Here is a 20,801-nt window from a genome sequence, read left to right on the forward strand (position 1 = left end):
TTTTTTTTTTTTTTTTTTTTTTTTTTTGGTGGTACTGGGGATTGAACTCACAACCTCACACTTGCCAGGCAGGCGCTTATACTGCTGAGCTAAATCCCCAGCCCCTGAAGTTAGATTTCCAGCACCAAAAAAAAAAAAAAAAAAAAGGACCTCCAGAAAGCCAGTTTAAATGGCTCGTTAAAAACATGTGGTTTTGCTCTGGGAATTTAGCTCAGTGGCATAAGTGCCTGTCTCGCAAGTGTGAGCCAGGTCGTGAGTTTGATCCTGGGTACCAAATAAATAAATAAATAAATAAAACATATGGTTTGGCGCATTTCTGTAACCCCAGCCTAGGATATGTAGTGAGTTCAAGGCCAGTATAAACTACACAGCCAGACCTTGTCAAAAAGAAAGAAAGAAAAAAAAAGAGGGGGTTGCCAGCCATGATAGTGCATGCCTCTAGTCACAGCCCTCAGGAGCCTGAGGCAGGAGAATCACTGTGAGTTCAGTGCCAGCCTGAAGTGTATAGTGAGTTCTAGACCAGTCTGAACTACAGGGTAAGATCCTGTCTCCAAACAAGACAAAACACAACCACAGATGGGGTTAGGGCGTGCATGGTGGTTCACATCTGCAGTCTCAGTGCTATAAGAGGTTGAAGATCATAAGTTCCAGCAGGGATGAAGGTTAGTGTAAAGGCCCTGGGTTCAATCCTCAGTATTGAAAAGGAAAGAAAAACAAGTTGAACAAGAACCAAAAAGATGTCACATCTGGACAACTAGACTTCTCAGCCTGTAAAGGAAACCATTCAACCTCCTCAGCATCAGAATGGCTGCAACCCCAGGAAGGCCCTGGGATTGACTGCTAGGTCCCAGAGTTTCTACTTCTGTACTCTACAATTGAGCCTAACGTGTTTTGCATGTCTAACAGATTTTTGGGGGATGCTGTTGCTGGTCAAGAGACTTGGAAATCCAGTGCAAGTTTGGGTGGAGATGAGAGTATCTAATGTTGCCAGCACTTGGGGTACACACTACCTTATTGTTTGTTTGTTTTTGTTTTGTCTTTGGTACTAGGGATTGAACTCATGATCTGGTACTTACCAGGCAAGTGCTTGAGCCACTGAGCTAAATCCCTGGCCCCACACTACCATTTTAATGTTAAGCATTTCTAACTATGGTGCTCAACCTCAGCTGCATGCAGAATCACTTGGGAAGCTATAAATACACCTCTATTCATACCCCATCCCTAGAGACACTGATTTAATTGCTGTCAAGTGCTTCTTGGGCATAGATAGACTCATAGCCACTCCAGGGCTGAGGGATGTGACTTAGTGGTACTGGGCCTGCCAAGCAGAGGGAGGCTTTAGGTTTGATAGAAGGGGCAGTGCTCTCCAGGTGATTCTGATGTACAGTCAAGGCAGAGAACCATTGCTCTTAGAAGGTTTAGTTCCTGATGAGGAATGCTTTCCAGAGTCACTTTGCACAGATGTGGTGCACAGTAAGGCCCACTAAACATTACCTGCACTGCAATCTAAAGCACCCATATTAAGAGCCCACACATCCTGTTCTATGAGGGCAGTGTGAGAGCTGCACGCGTTTTCTTTTCTTGGCATTTCCCGAGAAGCATTTGCAAAACATTTTATTGAGTTCCTCCAGCCCTGTCACCTGGCTGGTGATGCTCCATGGAATGAGACACAATTTTTACTTTCTATAATCATGTCCCAGAAGTCTTCCCACCCTGGAATCGCCCTGGAGGGAAAGACCTGTCCCGGGACAATCAGGAAGCTGTGTGTTTCTGGATCCAAGTCAGATAGCTGGCCACATCAGTGTAGACACCGGGCTTGTTGCGGTCACCACAGCCAGAGCCCCAGCTGACGATGCCTCGAAGGATGAGCCGGTGCTCTGCCGCCTCATCTTCGCACACCAGAGGGCCCCCGGAGTCACCCTGGTTCGGGAACACGTAGCTCAGCCCCCTCGCCCTGTTCCCGAAGAGTTTGGGGGAGGCACTAACCAGGCCCCGGGGCTCACCTGGCACGCGTCCGTGCCGCCCTCAAGGAAGCCGGCGCAGAGCATCCCCGAAAGAAAGGCGTCTCCGTGCACTTCGGGGCTGGAGCAGCGCTCGGAGGAGATTAAGGGCACCTGCGCCTCCTGTAGGAAGCTGGAATATTCCTCCGCTCCTGCGAACACAGAGCACCTTCCTCACACCAGTCCAGGCAGCATGGACGCCTCTACCCCCACCCGTGGCCTTTCTCCATTACAGCAAGCCAGAGAGGGAGGGAGGCGCGGGTTACCCGGTATCACAGACCAGGAGAGGCCCGCGGAGGAGTCGGGTTTGAATGGGCGGGACCGAAGCGGAAAGCCCACCCCCGCGGCTCACAAAGTACAGCGCTACCCTGGCTGCGTGAGAAGCGTCCAGTAGCCCCTGTAACCGAGGACGCAGAGAGAACCCGGGAAAAGTGCGGTTCACCTTGTACCCCTGGGAGACTTGGGACCCTCAACTGTGTATCTCCGACTGGGAGCCACGGACTACACACAACGGCCTTGCACGCCACCCCTCCTATAGGCACCCTATCCAACATCAAATTTAAGGGCTTCTCCAGTCTACTTTGGTGTCCTCAGGTCCCCGGCTGCCCCAGGTGTCGTGCCTACCCTCGAACTGGTGGCCCCAGCCGGCCACCTCGCAGCAAGTAGTCTCGGATTCGGAGGGTGGGGCGGGGCCGCTGGGCAGGCACACCGTCTGCACGTAAGGCGACAGTTGCGCGCAGCTGCCGTCTGCGCTCTTCTGCAGGCGTAGCAGAGCTAACGAAGGCGGGGCGGAGTGTTAGGCAAAGACGCTGGGGCCCGGGTCTCCCTGTCTTGTCTCTCCACCCCGCCCCACTCCACCGCAGGGGCGCTTGTACGCACCCAGGTCGTTCAGGTAGCTGCTGGGTGAAAAGGCCTCGTGGAGGCGGTAGGAGTGCACGGCCAGCGTCTGGCAGTGCTCACAGCTCTGATTGTGGCGGTCCTGGCCGAGCACCACCTTCAGCTCCTCGGGCGCTGGGCTGCGAGCCAGGGGGCAGGAGAGGCAGCGTGCTCAGAGCGGGCCACTGGCATTTTAGGGGGGTTCTCTGGTTCGAACTTTCCCCCAGATTTTCAGCTTCCTTCTGGAGGGCTTTGGAGGGGCAGGGGCGGGGGAGGGCTAGGATACAGGTGTGCAGCAGAAGCCAGGCTCAGGGACCGACTAGTTGGCTAGGGTTCTGGAGGTACTCACCGGTTCTGCAGGCAGTGAGCCGCAGTTAGCACCCAGCAGGGAGCGATGAGGCTGCCGGAGCAGAAATTGCTGCCCCAGTACAACGCGGCGATGTAGGGGTGCGCCCCGGGCAGCGCCACTAGTCCGCCAACGATACGACTCAGGGAAGACAAACGCTTCCGGAGCCGCTGTCCGCAGAGCAGACTGCTGGTCTCAGGCAGTTCGTTCGCCAAGGCTGCGGGAGAAGATCAGGGAGAACTGTGCCTGGAATCTACCTGGTCCTGCTCCTTCTTTTCTGGGATTTCCCTCTCTCCCCAACTACCTTGGTTCTGAGTCGTGGGCTGAGGGGTCTGTAGTATTGAAAGCCTGGAACTGGGCAGTTTCGGATGCTCGAAGCGATCGTGGGGTGTAGCTGTTGGCTGGGGCGGGTACTGGCACTGTGCCAGGTCGCAATATTCCCAACTCAGCCGGTTGCCCATCCAAACAAAGCACCAAGGACGGGTGTCATTATCTGGGTTCCTGTAACCTCAAGAGGGCGGCGCTGTTAGGGATTGGGGTGCCCTGAAGCCCTTGAGGGAGGGAGTGGCCCTGCTCCACTCCACCCAGTGCACCGGCAGAAGGTGTGGTGGCCCAGTCCGCGTCTCAGCGCTTGCTCCGCAGTCATGTTCCGATAGGTGGCCTCCGAGGCCCACCGCTGACACTTGGCTCCAGAGACAGTGGTCCTGGCCATGCCGCGGTAGCTGAGCCCGCGGCCCTCATAGCAGCTCGCCGTAGTGTCTAGAAACAAAGGGGGCTCCCTGCTGCCAAGGGGTGCCGCTCCCGCCCCTCTCTCGAACCCACTTCCCCACTCTCAGTTGGCTCTCTGGGGAAGCTCTTCCCACGAGAGGGCTGGCTTCTGGTTCCGCTGAGACCATCACTCACCCAAGTCACAGAAGGGTCCAGTGTAGCCCATCGGGCAATCGCACAAATGGTGACCCTCCACCTCTAGGCAGCGCCCCCCATTAAGGCACGGGTTGGTCTGGCATTCTGGGGGAAGGGACAAATGGCAGCCGTTTCCTGCCGGCTTCTCTTGACTTCAGTTCTCCTCCCCAGCCAGTTTCCAACAGGTCCACTTACCCTGACTGTGCATCTGCTTGCAGTGAGCATCAGGACCCTTGCAGTGGCACTTTGCCACACCTGCTGGTCCAGTTCTAAACCATATTTCATTCTCATGGAAGAATCGGTGAAGCTGAGGCTCAAAGCACTTCTCTGGGAATGCAGTGGGAAGGGAGGTCTCCAACATGGCTGGGATCACGCCGAGTCCCACCCAAAGGGGCCTCTTCAGTAGGCCTGGGGCTGGTCCCACAGTGTCCCCTTCCCTGGCTAGCAACACCTCATTACCTCTCTGACAGTGTTTCCCAGTGAGGTGGTCTGGACAGAGGCAGTGAGGGCTGCTCAACGTATTGACACAGATCCCTCCTCTCTGGCAGGGGTTGTGTTTGCTGCAGTGGTCTACAGACAGAAACCAGGAGGAAGCAGGGTGAGCCTGAGTCACACAGGCGAGGGCCAAGTCCCTACCTGAACCTCCTTGTCATGAGACTTTAGACCAAGTTGCCAAGTCTTAGTTTATTTATCTACAAAATCAGACTATCTCTGTTCAGAACTCTCCCTCGGGCTTCCTAAAAGATATTGTGAAGGAGGAAAGGACAAGGATACAGAATCCAGCTGTGTGAGATCCAGTGATACTCAGGAGCAGAACTGATGGGGAGAGGGCCCTGGGCCACCCCAGATGCTGTGGGGCATACCTTTTACTTTCTTGGGCTCCAGGCAGTATGCCCATTGCTGGTCCTGGTCAAAGTTGGGGGTGGTGGCACACCTGTAGAAACAAAGAAGGCCTCTCAGTTCTGCCTAGGGGCTGGCCTTCCTTCCCTCCTAGAGCCTCGTTTTTCTGAGCAGGGTGCCTTGGACAGAAGGAGGGCAGAGTCCATGGCTCCCAGGCCCTTCTTAGCCCCTCTTACCAAGGCCGGGGGCCTGGCCGGCCCTTGTGGATACAGTGGTGATACAGCTGCCGGTTGTACTGGAAAGGGAAGTAGCAGGGTTCCCCGGTGACAGTTAGACCTGTGGAATAACACACTTCTTGAGAACTTCCCCTGTGCCCCGTTACCCAGTCTTTGCCTCACAATGATTGGAAGAGGGATAGACCCTCTAAAGGGTTGTGTGCTCAAGAAGCATCCTGCAGAAGTAGATGGGCATGATGGTATACACCTGCAATCTCAGCACTTGGGAGGCTGAGGCAAGAGAATCACTACCAGCCTGAGTCTCCGCCCCCTTCCCCCCAGAAAAGGGTTCTGGAGTTAGATAACCAGATAAATTACGGATCCTATCACTCGATAGCTGCATGACCTTGGACAATTCTGCAGCTCCAAGGCCTAAAAGAATGCTTGTCACAAAGTTGACCCTTATTAAATGTTTGTCACATAAACATTTTGAGCCTTCGTTCCCTCATCTGTAAAATGGCAATAATAATACACCAATTCTATATTTGACAAATCTGCTAAAATTTATTGTAACCCCAAATCAGTACTTGCAATTTGGGTTGAGTGTAGCTCAGTGGCAGAATGCCTGCTTCACATTGTACAAGGCTGTAGGTTTGGGGAAAAAAAAATACAAGTACTTGCAATGCTTTCATGGTAGTTTGTGGGCGTGTACAAAATGATAAATGTGCACATTTCCAGCTGAGGTCCTATAAGGTGACACTCTTCTTTCTTCTTTCAATTCTCGTGCTGTAAACAAATGTCTTTTTTCAAAATTTACTTAGTGTAGTGGTTTTTTTCCCCATATTTTGTGCTTTTTGTAAAAATTTTGCCATTCAAAATGGCGTCCATGTCTGTGCTGTCTGTGTTCCTCAGTGCAAGAAGGCTGCCATTTGCCTTATGGAGAAAATATGTGTAAGAGAAGCATTCTTCAGGTATGAGTACAGTGCTGTTGGCTATGAGGTGTGGGGGATGAGGTGTCACTTTGTAGGCCCAACCCCCTCTAACCTGCAATTTACAATAGCCGCCCTGGTATGCGAGAAGGAGGTAGAATAGGAATGCCTGTTCTCAGTGAGCCCCTCACCCTCTGGAATCCATACTGTGAGCTGGCTTTGTTTTGCAGAAGTCTTGAGGAAGTGGCTGGCCACCCTTTGTGACACTAACAGCAGACAAATTAACAACATTCCTGAGCTAATGAATTTCTTCCTGGGCTAGAGAAGTTATGAGAACTGGTTGTGATTATTTACTTCACTTAGATAGTTTTAGAATAAACATTGTAGTCTGTCACGTTGTAGCTTGCCACAAAGAATGCCTTTTCACTACTTAATTATCTGGGCTCTGTGAACTGATCGGGTTTACTATATATGAATCCTAAAATAAAGATTGTGCGTGCAGTGCAGTGTAACATGGTGCAGACAGTAAAGGTGTCTCTCCTGTCTTTCTTTTCCGAGCACTGTACCCCCCGTGTCCCGATCAGGCGTGTGTGCGTGTTTACCTTGCCCGGAGTTCAGAGTGCTCTAAGACACTCACGACAAGTGGCGCCCGAATTCAGGGACTCCGAAGGTCGCTTAGGAAGGTAAGTATAATTTTATTACGGGGAAATGGGACAATCTGCTTCTTCTCCTTTCTTAAAAATTCTTAAACATTTATTATCTATATATGGCATATCGCTCAGGTCAGCTGACTTGGATATGTGTATTGATACAATTAAAGAATATAATCCTTGGTTTCCAGATGAAGGAACTTTGGATGTAGAAGTATGGAGGAAGGCAAGGGTTAGTATAGAAAGGGCTATGCAACAGGAGGAGAAGATTCCTTTACGTTTTTGGGCTATTTGGTCGGTTGTGTACTCTTTATTAAAAGCTATGGAAGATGAACATATTGTAGAAAATCTTCAACTAGAAATTAAGCCAGTTATTCAGGAATTGCCCCTCACAGAGGAGGAGCAGAATGTAGTTCAAAATGACGCTATCGCTTTAAGTAGTGAAAAGGCGTCCAAACTAAAAGTAAAATCCACTACAGCCGACTCAGCTTTAGCTGCCGCAGCAATATCAAATTATGACAATCGCCCAATTTTACAGGCTATACAGCATTTAACACAAGAGGTGAAACAACTCTCCGTTAAGCAGAACCCGCCTGTAGTTCCCTCTGCACCTCCTCCATCTAACCCTAATTGGAGTAAAGCCAAGCTAGCTTTGGCTGATCTACCAAAATTAGGGGATTCTGATGAGGAAAAGCCTGCCTTTGCTTTCCCTGTAATCAGGCCACAGCCAATAGATGGAGAGGCAGTTCCCCCTAGATGGGAAGCATTTAATATGGATGATTTAGCAAAATTAAAAAAGGCTGTAACCCTTTATGGCCCTCAGGCTCATTACACTAGAGAATTAATAACATCGGTAGCAGATCACTATGGTAATCTTGCTCCTTATGATTGGAAAGCCTAGGCCAAAATTCTTTTAAAAGAGCCAGAATATTTACAGTGGCACATGTGGTTTATGGAAGGTTGTGCGAAAAAGGCAAGACAAAAATGCTGATCTCCGTTTGGACTTGTAATAGCACAGGATAAAACTCAAAAGGAAGAAGTTAGTCATTATTTGGGATATATTCTTACTAGACAAAAGGTGATTCCACAAAAAATGTCTATTAGGAGAGTTAAGTTATCCACTTTAAATGATTTTCAAAAATTATTAGGGGATATTAATTGGCTTCGTTCCACACTAGGTATTCCTACCCATGCATTACAGCATTTGTTTGCTACTCTACAGGGCTCTTCAGATCCATCCAGCCCTCGTTCTTTAACCGCAAAAGCAGAGCAAGAATTACAGTTTGTAGAACAACGAATTAAGGATGCATTTTTAATTAGGATTGATCCTAAATTGCCTCTAACTTTATATATTATTAATACTTTTCAATATCCCTCTGCAGTTTTAGGTCAAAATGCTATGCCAGTAGAATGGGTATTCACTAAAACTAAGCAATCTAAAAATGTTATGCCTTATATTGACATGGTTGCAGCTTTAATTATGAATGGTAGAGCTCGTTCTATAACTTTGATAGGAGAAGATATAAACAATATAGTTATCCCTTTAACTAAGGAACAATGGGAATATTTGTTGTCAATTACTGAAACCTTACAAATTGCTTTAGCAGATTTCATGGGAACTTTTTCATATCATTTTCCTAAAAGTAAATTATGGGATTTTTTTAGACGTCAACAATTTGTGGTTAATACCTTATTAGCTGTACAGCCAATTCCACAAGCTTTGACTATATTTACAGATGGATCTAAAAATAAAGCTGCATATTGGACTCAAAAATCTTACTGGGTACGTCAGACAAATTTTAACTCTGTACAACAAAATGAACTTTTTGCTATATTACAAGTGTTTTTAGATTTTCATAACCAACCTATTAATATTATAGCCGATTCGGCCTATTCTGTTGGAGTAGTGACAAATATCTATTCAGCTGTGTTATATTCTAATAAGCCTGCCCTATTTGTAGACCATTACATTTAAGAATTATTCCCACAGGTGTCAACCCTCGAGGAATTCAACCTAATGAGTTATGGCAAATGGATATTACACATGTACCTTCTTTTGGTCAGCTTTCTTATGTACATGTAGTTATTGATACCTATTCTTCATTTCTATGGGCTACTGCTCAACAGGGAGAATCCACTAAAAATGTTATTGTACATTTATTGGAGACTTTTGCAGTTATGGGAATTCCTTCTAAAATCAAAACAGATAATGGACCTGCTTATACTAGCAAAACATTTAAACAATTTTGCGATCTCCATAATATTATTCATATTACAGGGATTGAATATAACCCCCAGGGTCAAGCTATTGTTGAAAGAGCACATGGCACTCTTAAGTTGCAAATTAAAAAAATTAAAAAGGAGGAGTCAGGAGGATATTCAGATACCAATACTGTTTAAATTGCAAAACAGTCCAAAAACATTACTGCATCAAGCATTGTTTATTTTAAATTTTCTCAATTTACCACAAGGTGAAATATTAACAAGAGCTGAAAAGACATTTCGAACAGCAACAACAGCCCTTTGTGATTAATGAACCTATTTGGACTAAAACAGCTCCAGAGGCTGAATGGGAGAGGGGCACATTGCTCTATAAGGGGAAAGGTTTTGGTTATATCTCCACAGAAAATGGAATTCAGCAGTGGGTCCCTGGACGATGGATCAGGATCCGCGCCTCCAGACCCTGTTCGCCAGCCCCGGAGACAACTCCCCAAGGAACCGGAACCGTGCCTTCAGAAGCGAGCACGAAACCAGCTAGAGGCTGAGGATGCTGAGCTTGTTCCTATCGCAGCCATGGCCAGATTAAAGCTAAGAAAATCCCGCCGCTCACAGCGACCAAATTTAAATCCCCTCCCTACATGGGGACAATTAAAGAAATTGACCATAGAAGGGCAACGGCTTGTCCTTCAAGCAGGAAAGCCTTTAAACCCTGAAAACTTGTTTTTAGCTTTATGTGCCTTGCTCACTGTTGCGTCGGGGACTGAGGTACCTCCACATTCGTACTGGGCATATATTCCAAACCCCCCTTTATTAGAACCTGTAAAATGGGGAACTAGTGATATTTTACTTTATACCACACCTAGAGAAATTTTGTCAGCACCGTGGGCTGATTTAACCCCCCACAATCAAGATGATGGGACATTATTCAATTTTACTTATTATGGTAATCAAAGGCCTATTTGCATTGGGGAACCGCCTTGCATCCCTCTGGGATGGCAGTATTGGATTCAACATGGAATAAAAACAGGCAACAAAAGAACAAGGCTTCAAGCCTTGGCTGCTCAAACCTTTAATGTTACCTGGAGAAATTTAACAGCACCTGATACAAATACATTTCCTGTATGCCCTGAATTCACTTATAAAAATATTTCTTATAATCCCATAATTTGGCAACTATGTATGGGAAAATTTGCTAAAAATATTGATGGGTATATTATTTGGGGACCATTTGGAAAATTCGTTAATGGATGTGCTGAATGGAATGAGACAAGATGTAATCTCTCTGTTGTGTATAGTCTTCCAGATCCAAAGAAAATAACTGACGGAGCTCCTATATTTCATCAGAAGACGGCTCTTTTGTGGTGGGGAGATGGTGGAATCGCTAACCCTGCTGTTGCAGCCGAAGAATACCCTCATCACCTTCAAAATCATATTTGGAAGATTCCAGCCGCTATGCAACCTGTAACCTTGTACAATGTTTCCTATTCAGGGACTAGTCGATCTGTATCTACTACTTATAATTTTACTAGGTTTAAAATGTATAATATTACTGTTTGTGCACCTCTGCCTTATGTCTTTTTAGTGGGAACTTTTAATTTTACACATTTTTCTTGTACTTGTTTAAACTGTCAATTGTTTACATGCTTAAATAGCACACTAAATTTCACTAAGCCTTATACAGTTATGCTGTTACAACAAAAAACTCATATTTGGTTGCCTGTAAATTTAACTCGACCATGGTCTCAAGACCCGGTAATTTCTGTTACTACTGAATTTTTTAAACATCTGTTAAAACGTACAAAAAGATTTATTGGAATAGTGGTTGCTGTACTGTTAAGTCTGATAACTGTAGCCTCCCTAGCAGCAGTCTCAGGAATAGCTTTACAAACCTCTTTGCAAGAAAAACATGTTGTAGAATTATGGCATGAAAATTCTCATGAACTTTGGTTAACTCAGTGGCAAATAAACGCCAGACTACAACAACAGATAGACCTCCTTAAACAAACAGTTGAATGGATGGGTAGAAAAATATTGGCTCTTCAGCATCAAGTGTTTTTAAAATGTGATTGGAATTCAACTACTTTCTGTATAACCCAACGACCTTATAATCAAACAGAACATGAATGGGAAATGATTAGAATGTATCTAAATGGAAACACCTCTGCCCAGGAGGAAATAGAATCTTTGCATAATCAAATTGACAAGGATTTTGCAAAGCAAAATGATGATGAATCCCTAGCACAATTCGCGCAATTGCTTGCTCAATCTTTGAAAGGATTAGATTCCAAAGGAATCTGGCAGAGCATAACCCACACTTTTAGTGGCATGGAACTTAGTTTAATTATAGTTCTCATTGCCATAGTTCTTGTGTATTTTTACTGCATAAGACGAAATACTATTAATAACCTGATCTTATGGAAATTGTTGTTAAAAAATAAAAAGGAAGGAAGTGTGGGGGATGAGGTGTCACTTTGTAGGCCCAACCCCCTCTAACCTGCAATTTACAATAGCCGCCCTGGTATGCGAGAAGGAGGTAGAATAGGAATGCCTGTTCTCAGTGAGCCCCTCACCCTCTGGAATCCATACTGTGAGCTGGCTTTGTTTTGCAGAAGTCTTGAGGAAGTGGCTGGCCACCCTTTGTGACACTAACAGCAGACAAATTAACAACATTCCTGAGCTAATGAATTTCTTCCTGGGCTAGAGAAGTTATGAGAACTGGTTGTGATTATTTACTTCACTTAGATAGTTTTAGAATAAACATTGTAGTCTGTCACGTTGTAGCTTGCCACAAAGAATGCCTTTTCACTACTTAATTATCTGGGCTCTGTGAACTGATCGGGTTTACTATATATGAATCCTAAAATAAAGATTGTGCGTGCAGTGCAGTGTAACATGGTGCAGACAGTAAAGGTGTCTCTCCTGTCTTTCTTTTCCGAGCACTGTACCCCCCGTGTCCCGATCAGGCGTGTGTGCGTGTTTACCTTGCCCGGAGTTCAGAGTGCTCTAAGACACTCACGACAATGAGGTACATGTTAAACAGAATCACATATAAAGGCAGCACTTGGGAGGCTAAGGCAAGTGGATCCTTGCAAGTTCAAGACCAGCCTGGGCTACAAAGTGGGCCCAAGACCAGCCTGAACTGCATAGGGAGATCCTGTCTCAAAAAGACTAAAAAAAAAAAAAAAAAAAAAAAAAAACCAAAAAAACATATAAAACAAGGTCATATCTTTTGTTTCAGTACCAGGAATCAAACTCACAACCTCAAGTTTGCCAGGCAGGCGCCACTGAGCTAAATCTCCAGCCCCCAAATTATATTACATGTTGATGACTGATTAAAACGTTATAACCAGATGTTCACAGGAACCTAACAATAGCATTTATGAATTTGATGTTCATGATGACTTCATAGGATGTAACTACTGTGAATAATAAGAATTGCTTGTATTGGGCTGGGGATATAGCTAGTGGAATGGTGCCTGCGTGGTAGTCACAGGGTCCTGAGTTCAGTTTCTGGTACAAAAAAAAAAAAAAAAGAATTGCTTGTATCTATATCAGAAGACTGTGGAGGAGCTTAGAGATAATGCCTACAAAACCTTGTGTATCTAATGCAGTAGTATCCATTCAATGAATATCTGCTGCTATTTTGTTGTTGTTAAAGGCATACTAAGTAGCACTTGCTGAGGGCCAAAGAGAGGCCAGGATGCTATAAGGAGACAGAGGAATCTGACCTGGATTTCTGATGTGTAAATGGGATGAACAGAGAGGAAGTAGATACTAGATAGGCAATTAGGAAAAGACAGGGCAATAGCCAGGCTGGTGGCACATGCCTGTAGTCCCAGCACTCAGGAGGCTGAGGCAGGTGGAATGTTGTAAGTTCGAGATCAGCCTGGACTACATAGTGAGTTCAAAGCCATCCTGAACTCCATAGCAAGACCCTGTTGTAAAAGAAAAAAAAATAAGAAAGAAAGACAGGGCACTCTAGTTGAGTCAGGCAAGAAGAAGGAGAATAGTTTGGCTTGGTGAGGAGTGAGGAAAAGACACACTGCAGAAGTCCACTGCAGCATGTTCATCATGCTAAGGGCTGAGACTGGACCCCGACAGGCAGTATGATCAGAGAAGGGTCCATCTAGTTCACAAGCTCCAGAACATTGCATACTCTCTCTTCTCGCGATATATATAAAACACATGATAGAATAAAGGCAATGGGGAGTTATGATAAGGTTTGGGAAAAGGGAAGATAGCAGGGTACCCTTCACGTAGTGGGAGATTTACAGCAAGAGCTAAGATATTTGCTTATTTTTCAGTGCTATGAATCAAACAGCTGCACATGCTAGGCAACCGTTCTACTACAGAGTAGTACCCCTACTCCAAAGTCTAATATTTTCTGGAAATTTTTTTGGTTTGTTGGTTTTTGAGACAGGGTCTTGCTATGGAGTTCAGGCTGGCATTGAACTCACTATGTAGCCAAGGTTGGTCTCAAACTCACAGCAATCCTCTTCTCTCAGCTTCCCAAGTGCTGGGATTACAGGCATGAGCCACCATCCTTGAATCCAAAATCCAAGATTTTTAAAGCATTTGTGAAGCACCAAGCTCTGGACTCAGTGCCTTACAGGGATCAACAACTCATTTTTCTTTCTAAACCACCATGAGAGATTCACTATTATGGGCTGGTTTCACAAATGGAGAAACTAAAGGACAGAGAAATCAAGTCAAGTTACTTACCCAGAGTCACCTATGGAGGGCCACCAGGCGACTCTCCTTGAAAGAATATCACTTGTCTCCATTCTGGCCAAACCTGGTGCTTTTTCCGTGAACTGACACATACAGAGCAGGCTAGGATAATACGTTACCCTCTCTACTGACTATAAGCAATGCAAAAGGGTCTAACTGAGGCCCTGATGTGTATCCTTTGAAGCAATGCGACAGGCCAGTGATGCCCTGCCTGTAGCTCCCAACTAGTATGCAAGAGCTAGGCCAAGTGATGCTATGCTGTGACGGAGACTGAGGCTCAAGAAAAGAACCCATGGTGTCTCATGACATGGACACTTCAAAGCCGAAGCCCCCACCCAAAACACAAGGTTCTTCCCCAAACTGGGTAATGCAGATTCCTCCAAACTTAGGGGTTACTTGCTATCAGAATTTGGTACTCTTTCTGCATACTGCAGAGGTGCTGTTATGCCTCCTACCTAGCCCAGCTCACAGTACTCAGATAATTCCTACCATTCTCACTCAACTCAAGCCGTTCCCTTCTTCACGATTAATAAAACTGGGTTTGGCTGTGGGTCGTGGCTTTTTTCTAGTTAGCCATTGTTCTTACTGGACTTAGGACCCCCTTGGCTCTCCACCACTACAGATATGTGTTTGTCTCTTTATTTGCACTGTGGGTGGCAATGGAAGTGGTAGATTGGAATTTATTCACTAGAATTCCAATAACTTTTCCCTGGGATTACAAATGTAAACTCCAAGATGAGCCTGGTGAGATGGGCTCTCTTTAGTTACCCAGTCGATAAGTAATAAAGTGAGACCCAGAGGTATTTGAGATTCAGTGCTCTGCTCTGAATCATTCTTTACCCATTCAGGGCCTTGGCCTCTGTATGGTGTGACTGATGCCCTCAAGATATGCTGTGAAAGGAAAAGAAGGGCGGAAGACGAGGAAACAGAGGAAGAACCCAAATGTGATAGCATCAGCAGCAGCTACTCCAAACACCTGCTTGTGATAGGCTCTGGATGCAGCTCTGTATTGCTCTGAGCCTCCAGCATTCATGGGCCCAAGACCTAGCATTGTAGGTACTCAGGTCTGAATGTCAGACAATCCACTCTGTACTCAGAATCCATCGCCTCATTTCAAAGGCCTGAGGCCTCTCTGAGACGGCACACTCCCCACCGCACTCATTTCCCAAGGCTCTCTTAGGAGAGGAGTTGAAGCACTTACCCACTGTGAACTCCTCTGCCCTGTGCCGGCGCTCCTTGGGGGCTTTCCAAGGTGGTGGAGCCTACAGAGGCAAGAAGACAAGTGATTTGCCTAAAACGCTGTAACCTGCCCCTAATCCTACACAGCCCTTGCTGTCCTCTCACAGCTCAGAATGCAGAGATTTCCCCACAAGACTTGAACCCCTTCTTTCTCTTCTTTCTCTGTCTCCTTTGGGTCCTTTCTCCCCCAGAGGTGCAGGTTGAGCTCTCATATCCGCCAGCTCTGGTTTGTCTGTTTCCTCTGCCTGGGCCTTCTGGTCTAACTACACCTTCCCACACAGGCTTTCCTGTCACCTGGGTGAACAGATTATAGGCAGAGGCTACTGGAAGCCCCACGGCCGTCCTGACCCAATCCTAGTTCCCACAGCCCTCACCGAAAGCGCCGACTCCAGGCTCACCAGCAGAGACCCCAGTAAGAGTAGAACCCTCATGGCGTCTGTCTGTTGGTCCAGCTGCCTGCCCAGAAGTCCAGATCAATTAGGCTGGTCAAAGGTCCCTGGGCTTGGGAAGTGAATGTTGGCCAAGCTGCCCCAGGGGGACACAGGCTGTTTATGGAAAGCCAAGCAGGGCAGCTTCCTTGGTAGGGCCCAAGGAAAGGAATGGTGGGGAGTGGTGGTGGTAGAGTAATGGAATGCTGCATTCTTCCTTCTTCTGGATAATGGGACTGGACTCAGTTCTAGGGAGAGTCTTGTGTCCCAGGTCCTACTAGGGATCAGAGGGTTAAGACAATCAAAGAGAAGCCCCTACTTCAGGAATCGTAAGAGTCCATCAGGAAGTATATTTGCTTTCTACAGCTATATAACAAATGACCACAGACTTACCCACTTATTGGCCCAAAGATTCATAAGTAAAAATGTAATTACCTTTTATGGTTGGAATACTGTATCATAAAGGTAAGATCAAGACTGAGTTCTTTAGTTGGGCATGGTGGCACATGCCTGTAATCCCAACACTTGGGAGGAGGAGGCAGGAGGCAGGAGGATCGTTGCAAGTTCGAGACCAGTCTGGGCTACAAAATGAGCTTATGACCAGCCTGAACTACATAATGAGACCCTCAGAAAGACCCCTCTTTGAAAGGTCTGGAGAAGATTCACTTCTGAGCTCAGGCAGATTATTTGCAGAATGCAGTTTCATGTAGTTGTAGGACTGAATTCTCTGGCTAGGGGCCAGCCACCCTTAGCTCCTAGATGTCATCTGCATTTCTTGTTATGTGATTAATTCAACTTCAAAGCCAAAAGAGACTCTCTCTTGTGTTGAATCTGTCAAGGTTTGAATCTGTTTTGCCAGGGGGGGAAAATGTATCTCTTTTAAGGGCTCACACCACACGATTAGGCATAGCCCACCAAGAATAATCTTCCTACTTTAAGGTCAACTGATTGGGACCTTGATTATGCTTGCAAAATTTTTTTAGAAAAGGACTGGGGGTGTGGCTTAGTGGTAAAGTACTTTTCTCCCATGTTAACCCTAGCAAATGCCTATATTTAGTCCCCAGAACCATACACACACACAAACTATCTTGCAGATCTGGATCAGTGTTTAACTGAATAACTGAGAGAAAGTGCACATAAATGAGAATGGAGATCTTGGGGCCACTTTAGAATTCGACCAATGCCATGAGAAAAGTGCTAACCTGATACACTAAAAGGTGCAGTCGGAGCACAGAGAAAAAGATGAGGTAAACAGGTAGTGTTTTTCCTGCCTGGTGTTCATACTGGTTCATTGTTGATGCCTTGATTTTTTGGTAAAGAACTATTTCTTCCTCACATTCTCCATGCACCTTTAGCTGCCAGCCCTCATCTCAATTCTAGGACTGGGAAATGTGGGCCAATAAGCATATAACATGGTCTTGCATCTGGCCAATAAGAGCATGGCATCTCTAGACCACAATGATTGGTTCAGTGATAAGCATAAAAAATGAATTAGGTCAACCAGAGTCTGCTTTGGAACTTTTGCCAGAACTTTAGGGAAAACATACTTCTTTCCACTGGGATCAGTAAGCAGGTAGACTATGGGCTATAAAGATTGATGGCCTTCTCTGTTACTTTTGGTGAGGGGTGTGTGTGTGTATGTGTTCTGGCTGAGGAGGAAGCCCAAACGTAGGAAGAGCAAAGCAAACAGGAAAAGAAGGGCAGACGAATGCTGTGGCAGGCAGCCTCCAAGACTACCCGGCTTTGTCCCCACTCCTGGATCCATGCCCTTGTATGGCCCCTTTTCACACTGAATCAGAGTTGCACTGTGTGTCAAGTAGAATACACGGAGGTGACGGTGTTAAACTTCCAAGCCCAGGTCATAAAAGGCATTGATGTTTCTATCTTGGTCTTTGGATCACTCACTGTGGGGAGACCCAGCTGCTACACGGTGAGAGCACTCAGGCAGCATGCAGAGGCCCATGTAAGAAGAAAGTAAAGCCCGCTGCTAGCAACTAGCACCAGTCTGACCACCATGTGAATCACAATTAGCCCTGACTAACATGTGGCTTGAAATCACAACAGGGACCTTGTATAAACTGTCTATTAGTAAAATAAAATACCTGAAAAAAACTAACTTGTGAAGTCAATCAATTTATTTAACTTTCAGTTTTGGGAGGCTGAAAGTCCAAACAGCATGGCCTAGTGCCTAGGCTTTCGTGAGGGTTCTCCTTAGCTGTATCACTTTATGGAGGATTGCAATGGTGGAACTCACATGAGAGCAACTAGTTGCATCTTAATCCATAAAGCCAGAGAGAGCAGGAGAGGCTAGGCTTGCCTTTAGCAACTCTTTTATAAGAGCTAAGATTCTACCATAATCCACATCAAGGACAATGCCTGCAGTGGTTAAGACCTAACACCCAAAGGCTTGCTCCTTTTCCCAGTACCATGGTCATGCTGGGAACCAAGCCTCCAATGCCATGAAGCCCTGGGGAACACATTCAGTCATCTGCAGATGAGAGCAGACCCTCAAGCTAGAATCATCCCGCTAAACTTCTAAATTCCAGGCCATCAGAAACAGAAATAGGCATTGATTGAAGCTTTTGTAAATCATAAATTTTGGGGTAATTTGTTATACAATAAACTGAATTTTTTTTTTTTTTTTTTGGTCTTTTTGAGACAGATTCTTGCTACACAGTTCAGGCTGACCTTGAGCTCACTTTGTAGCCCAGGTGGGTGTCAAACCTGCAATGATTTTCCTGCCTTAACTTCCCAAGTACTGGGACTATCGGCATGCACCACCACACCTGCCTTTTTTTTTTTTTTTTCTGTTTTGAGAGAGGGTCTCTCTATGCAGTTCAGGCCAGTCTTAAACTCATTTTGTAGCTCAGGTAGGTTTCAAATTTGCAATGATACTCTGCCTCAGCCTCCCCAGTGCTGGGATTACTGGGGTGTGCCACCACACCCAGCTAACAAAGTGAATTATTAATTGAAAAATAATACTGATGGGTTGATTCCTAATGACTTTGAGAGCCTGGATTTACACTTGAGCACAGCCTCATCTACCATATCTCTAACTCCTTTAAATTTTTTTTTTTTTTTTGAAACTGGGCATGGGGGCTGGGGATTTAGCTCAGCGGCATAAGTGCCAGCCTTGCAAACAGGCAGTCGTAAATTCGATCCCCGGTACCGGTAAAAACGAAAAAGACAAAAGAAAAAAAAAAAGTATTACTAATAAAATGGGCTGGAGGTTTAGCTCAGCGGCATAAGCACCTGCCTTGCAAGCAGGCAGTTGTGAGTTCGATCCCCGGTACTGATAAAAAGGAAAAAGACAAAAAAAAAAAAAAAAGAAAGAAAGAAAGAAAGAAAGAAAGAAACTGGACATGGTGGAGCAATGCTTATAATCCTAGTACTTAGAAAGTTGAAGCAGGAGGTTTGTCTCATGTTTGAGGCCAGCCAGGGCTCCATAGTGAGTTCCAAACTAACATGAACTACAACACACCCCTCTGTTCCACCCCCCCAATAATAAATTATTTTTTATTTTGAGCTGGGATTTTGCTAAATTACCTATTTTGACCTTGAACTTGTGATCCTCCTGCTTCAACCTCTTGAGTACCTGAGATCACAAGCATTCAAGACTTCTCAGTTACAGCTGAGTGTGATGGCACATATCTATAATCCCAGCACTCACAAAGTTGAGAAAGAGGATTGTGAGTTCAAGGCCAGCCTGTATTACATAGCAAGACTCTGTCTTTCTTTTTTTTTTTTAAGGATGTATCAGTCATGCAGTTTTGAAATGTAGCTCAGCTCAGGGTGCTTGCCCAGCATATGCAAGGCCCTGGGTTTGATCCACAGCATTAAAAAAAAAAAGTTCTATTATATGAGGCAATAAAACCAATTTAAATAGACTTCTGACCCTCAATTAAAGGAGTCCTCGTTGACACACGAAAATTTATGAAAACTGAAAATTGAATGTTAGCAATTTACTAATTTTGCTACAAAGAAGCCAGCTATTTGAAGACTTCTTGGGACAGAAACAAGCAAAAGGAAAGCAGGAGGATTAGTGGCAGCTCTCCTAGCACTAATTTTGAAAGAAACGTGTTGGAGTGGCAGCTGTTAAATTTTTGATGAAAACAAAACTAGGAGATATACAGAGGACTTAATATGAAAGCACTTTTGTCAGATTTTGATTGCACCTGAGTATAGACCTTGCCCTGGGGGCAGACTCACATTGGCTGCTTCCTCCTGGGGAGAAGCCAGCTCAGCCTGAGAACAGGCAGGGCCATTTGAACAGCTCTGCCACTGAGCAGGGCTTTGCAGACGGAACAGGAGGACAGGGCTTCCAGGCAGAGTAATACAGTCATACAAGGCAGGATGCGCAGCGGAATGAGGGATGTGCTGGGCCCAGGGAGCCTCATAAGGAGCGTGAGAGGAGGCACAAGGCCTGCTGGGACTAAAGCAGCTCACTCGTGGTATTCATACAATCACCGCCTGGTCCTTTTCCCTCTAGTCACTCCCTTTCTATTTGGGGGTCACCCTCCCCCAGTTGCATGGTGAAAGGGGGATCTAGAGATCATCCCCCATAACAGAAGCCTAATGGACTAGAGGGACCTCTCCCTGCTATACTATAGTCAGAGAGACTTAAACTCCATCAATGGTTTCTCTGTCTCAGGACTCTGTAGCCAAGGATGGCAAGATGACTCAAGGTCTGGCCAGGCAGAGGAATCACCCATCTCTCCTCCATCAATATTGATCAAATAAAGCTTATCCCATCTTTTGGCTAAGAGGAAAAGGGAGATATGATCCAGACCTGGCCAATCTGGATACCACCTCTCTCTGTCCTCAGGGATTGGTTCACAGTAAACAGTTGACCCAAATCAAACCAATGAGTGACAGCACCAGGATTTTTGCTGGACTTATCAATTCAGAGGCTTCATCTACTACAGAGGTTGGCACACACGTAGCAAGAGAGCCTGGGATGCTGGCAGCCATCTACAGATCTCAGGTGGAGAACCAGCTTGAGAACACAGATTAAAAGCAGTGGCCAAAGGCTGGCCATGCAGCTTTGTGGTAGGTCACTTTCCTAGCACACAGGAGGCCCTGGATTTGAGGCCCCGCCCTAAAACATAAGCAAACGGAAACAAAAACACCCCACAACCAAATTATGTGAAAGACAGATTTCAAAAGACACCATCTGAGACCCAGGTGATCCAGAGACCTCTGAACCCAGAACCACCACCTCTACTTTTCAGTTCCTTGAATGGGTCAGTGTCTTTTTTGCTTAGACCAGCTTCAGTTACAACCAAAAGTCCTGATGCAAGAGTTCACATACTGTTACCAGGAAGTCCCTGAAAAAAAACAAAACAACACAAAACCCCTCGTTAGCAATTGTGTATGTCAGTGGCTTAAAGGAAGAAAAATGACCTTAAGAACAGGGTAGGGATG

The 20,801-nt window shown here is 45.7% G+C and overlaps 2 protein-coding genes across 3 annotated transcripts; one reads left to right on the forward strand and one right to left on the reverse strand.

The window, feature by feature from the left end:
- Nucleotides 1-1,597: 1,597 nt before the first annotated feature.
- Nucleotides 1,598-15,435, reverse strand: F12 (coagulation factor XII). Its single transcript, XM_013156254.2, has 14 exons — nucleotides 15,324-15,435; nucleotides 14,912-14,972; nucleotides 5,202-5,301; nucleotides 4,989-5,059; nucleotides 4,585-4,695; nucleotides 4,321-4,452; nucleotides 4,126-4,230; nucleotides 3,816-3,981; nucleotides 3,527-3,723; nucleotides 3,226-3,439; nucleotides 2,880-3,016; nucleotides 2,625-2,774; nucleotides 2,004-2,152; nucleotides 1,598-1,920 (listed from the first exon to the last, which is right to left on the reverse strand). The coding sequence occupies exons 1-14, from the start codon at nucleotides 15,378-15,380 to the stop codon at nucleotides 1,753-1,755; spliced, it is 1,818 nt and encodes a 605-aa protein (XP_013011708.1). The 5' UTR covers nucleotides 15,381-15,435; the 3' UTR covers nucleotides 1,598-1,752.
- LOC134471622 (endogenous retrovirus group K member 13-1 Env polyprotein-like) lies at nucleotides 6,162-11,859 on the forward strand. Of its 2 annotated transcripts, none has more exons than XM_063230874.1 (2): nucleotides 6,162-6,792; nucleotides 9,364-11,859. In XM_063230874.1, exon 2 carries the CDS (start codon nucleotides 9,388-9,390, stop codon nucleotides 11,470-11,472), a length of 2,085 nt encoding a protein of 694 aa, XP_063086944.1. In that variant the 5' UTR covers nucleotides 6,162-6,792; nucleotides 9,364-9,387; the 3' UTR covers nucleotides 11,473-11,859. The 2 variants fall into 2 exon arrangements, with proteins under 2 accessions (XP_063086944.1, XP_063086943.1); XM_063230873.1 differs by having other exon boundaries at nucleotides 9,385-11,859.
- Nucleotides 15,436-20,801: the final 5,366 nt, after the last annotated feature.

This window comes from Cavia porcellus, unplaced genomic scaffold (assembly GCF_034190915.1).
Source record: "Cavia porcellus strain 051 isolate PalLab524CR breed Dunkin Hartley unplaced genomic scaffold, mCavPor4.1 scaffold_19, whole genome shotgun sequence".
NCBI classification, from domain to species: Eukaryota; Metazoa; Chordata; class Mammalia; order Rodentia; family Caviidae; genus Cavia; species Cavia porcellus.

Coding starts and splice junctions, on each gene's coding strand:
- F12 (XM_013156254.2), bottom strand. CDS start 15,380: ATGAGGGTTCTACTCTTACTGGGGTCTCTGCTGGTGAGCCTGGAGTCG. Junction 5,060..5,201: donor CGGCCAGGCCCCCGGCCTTG/GTAAGAGGGGCT, acceptor TTGTTTCTACAG/GTGTGCCACCACCCCCAACT. Junction 1,921..2,003: donor GCGGCACGGACGCGTGCCAG/GTGAGCCCCGGG, acceptor TTCCCGAACCAG/GGTGACTCCGGGGGCCCTCT.
- LOC134471622 (XM_063230874.1), top strand. CDS start 9,388: ATGGAATTCAGCAGTGGGTCCCTGGACGATGGATCAGGATCCGCGCCT.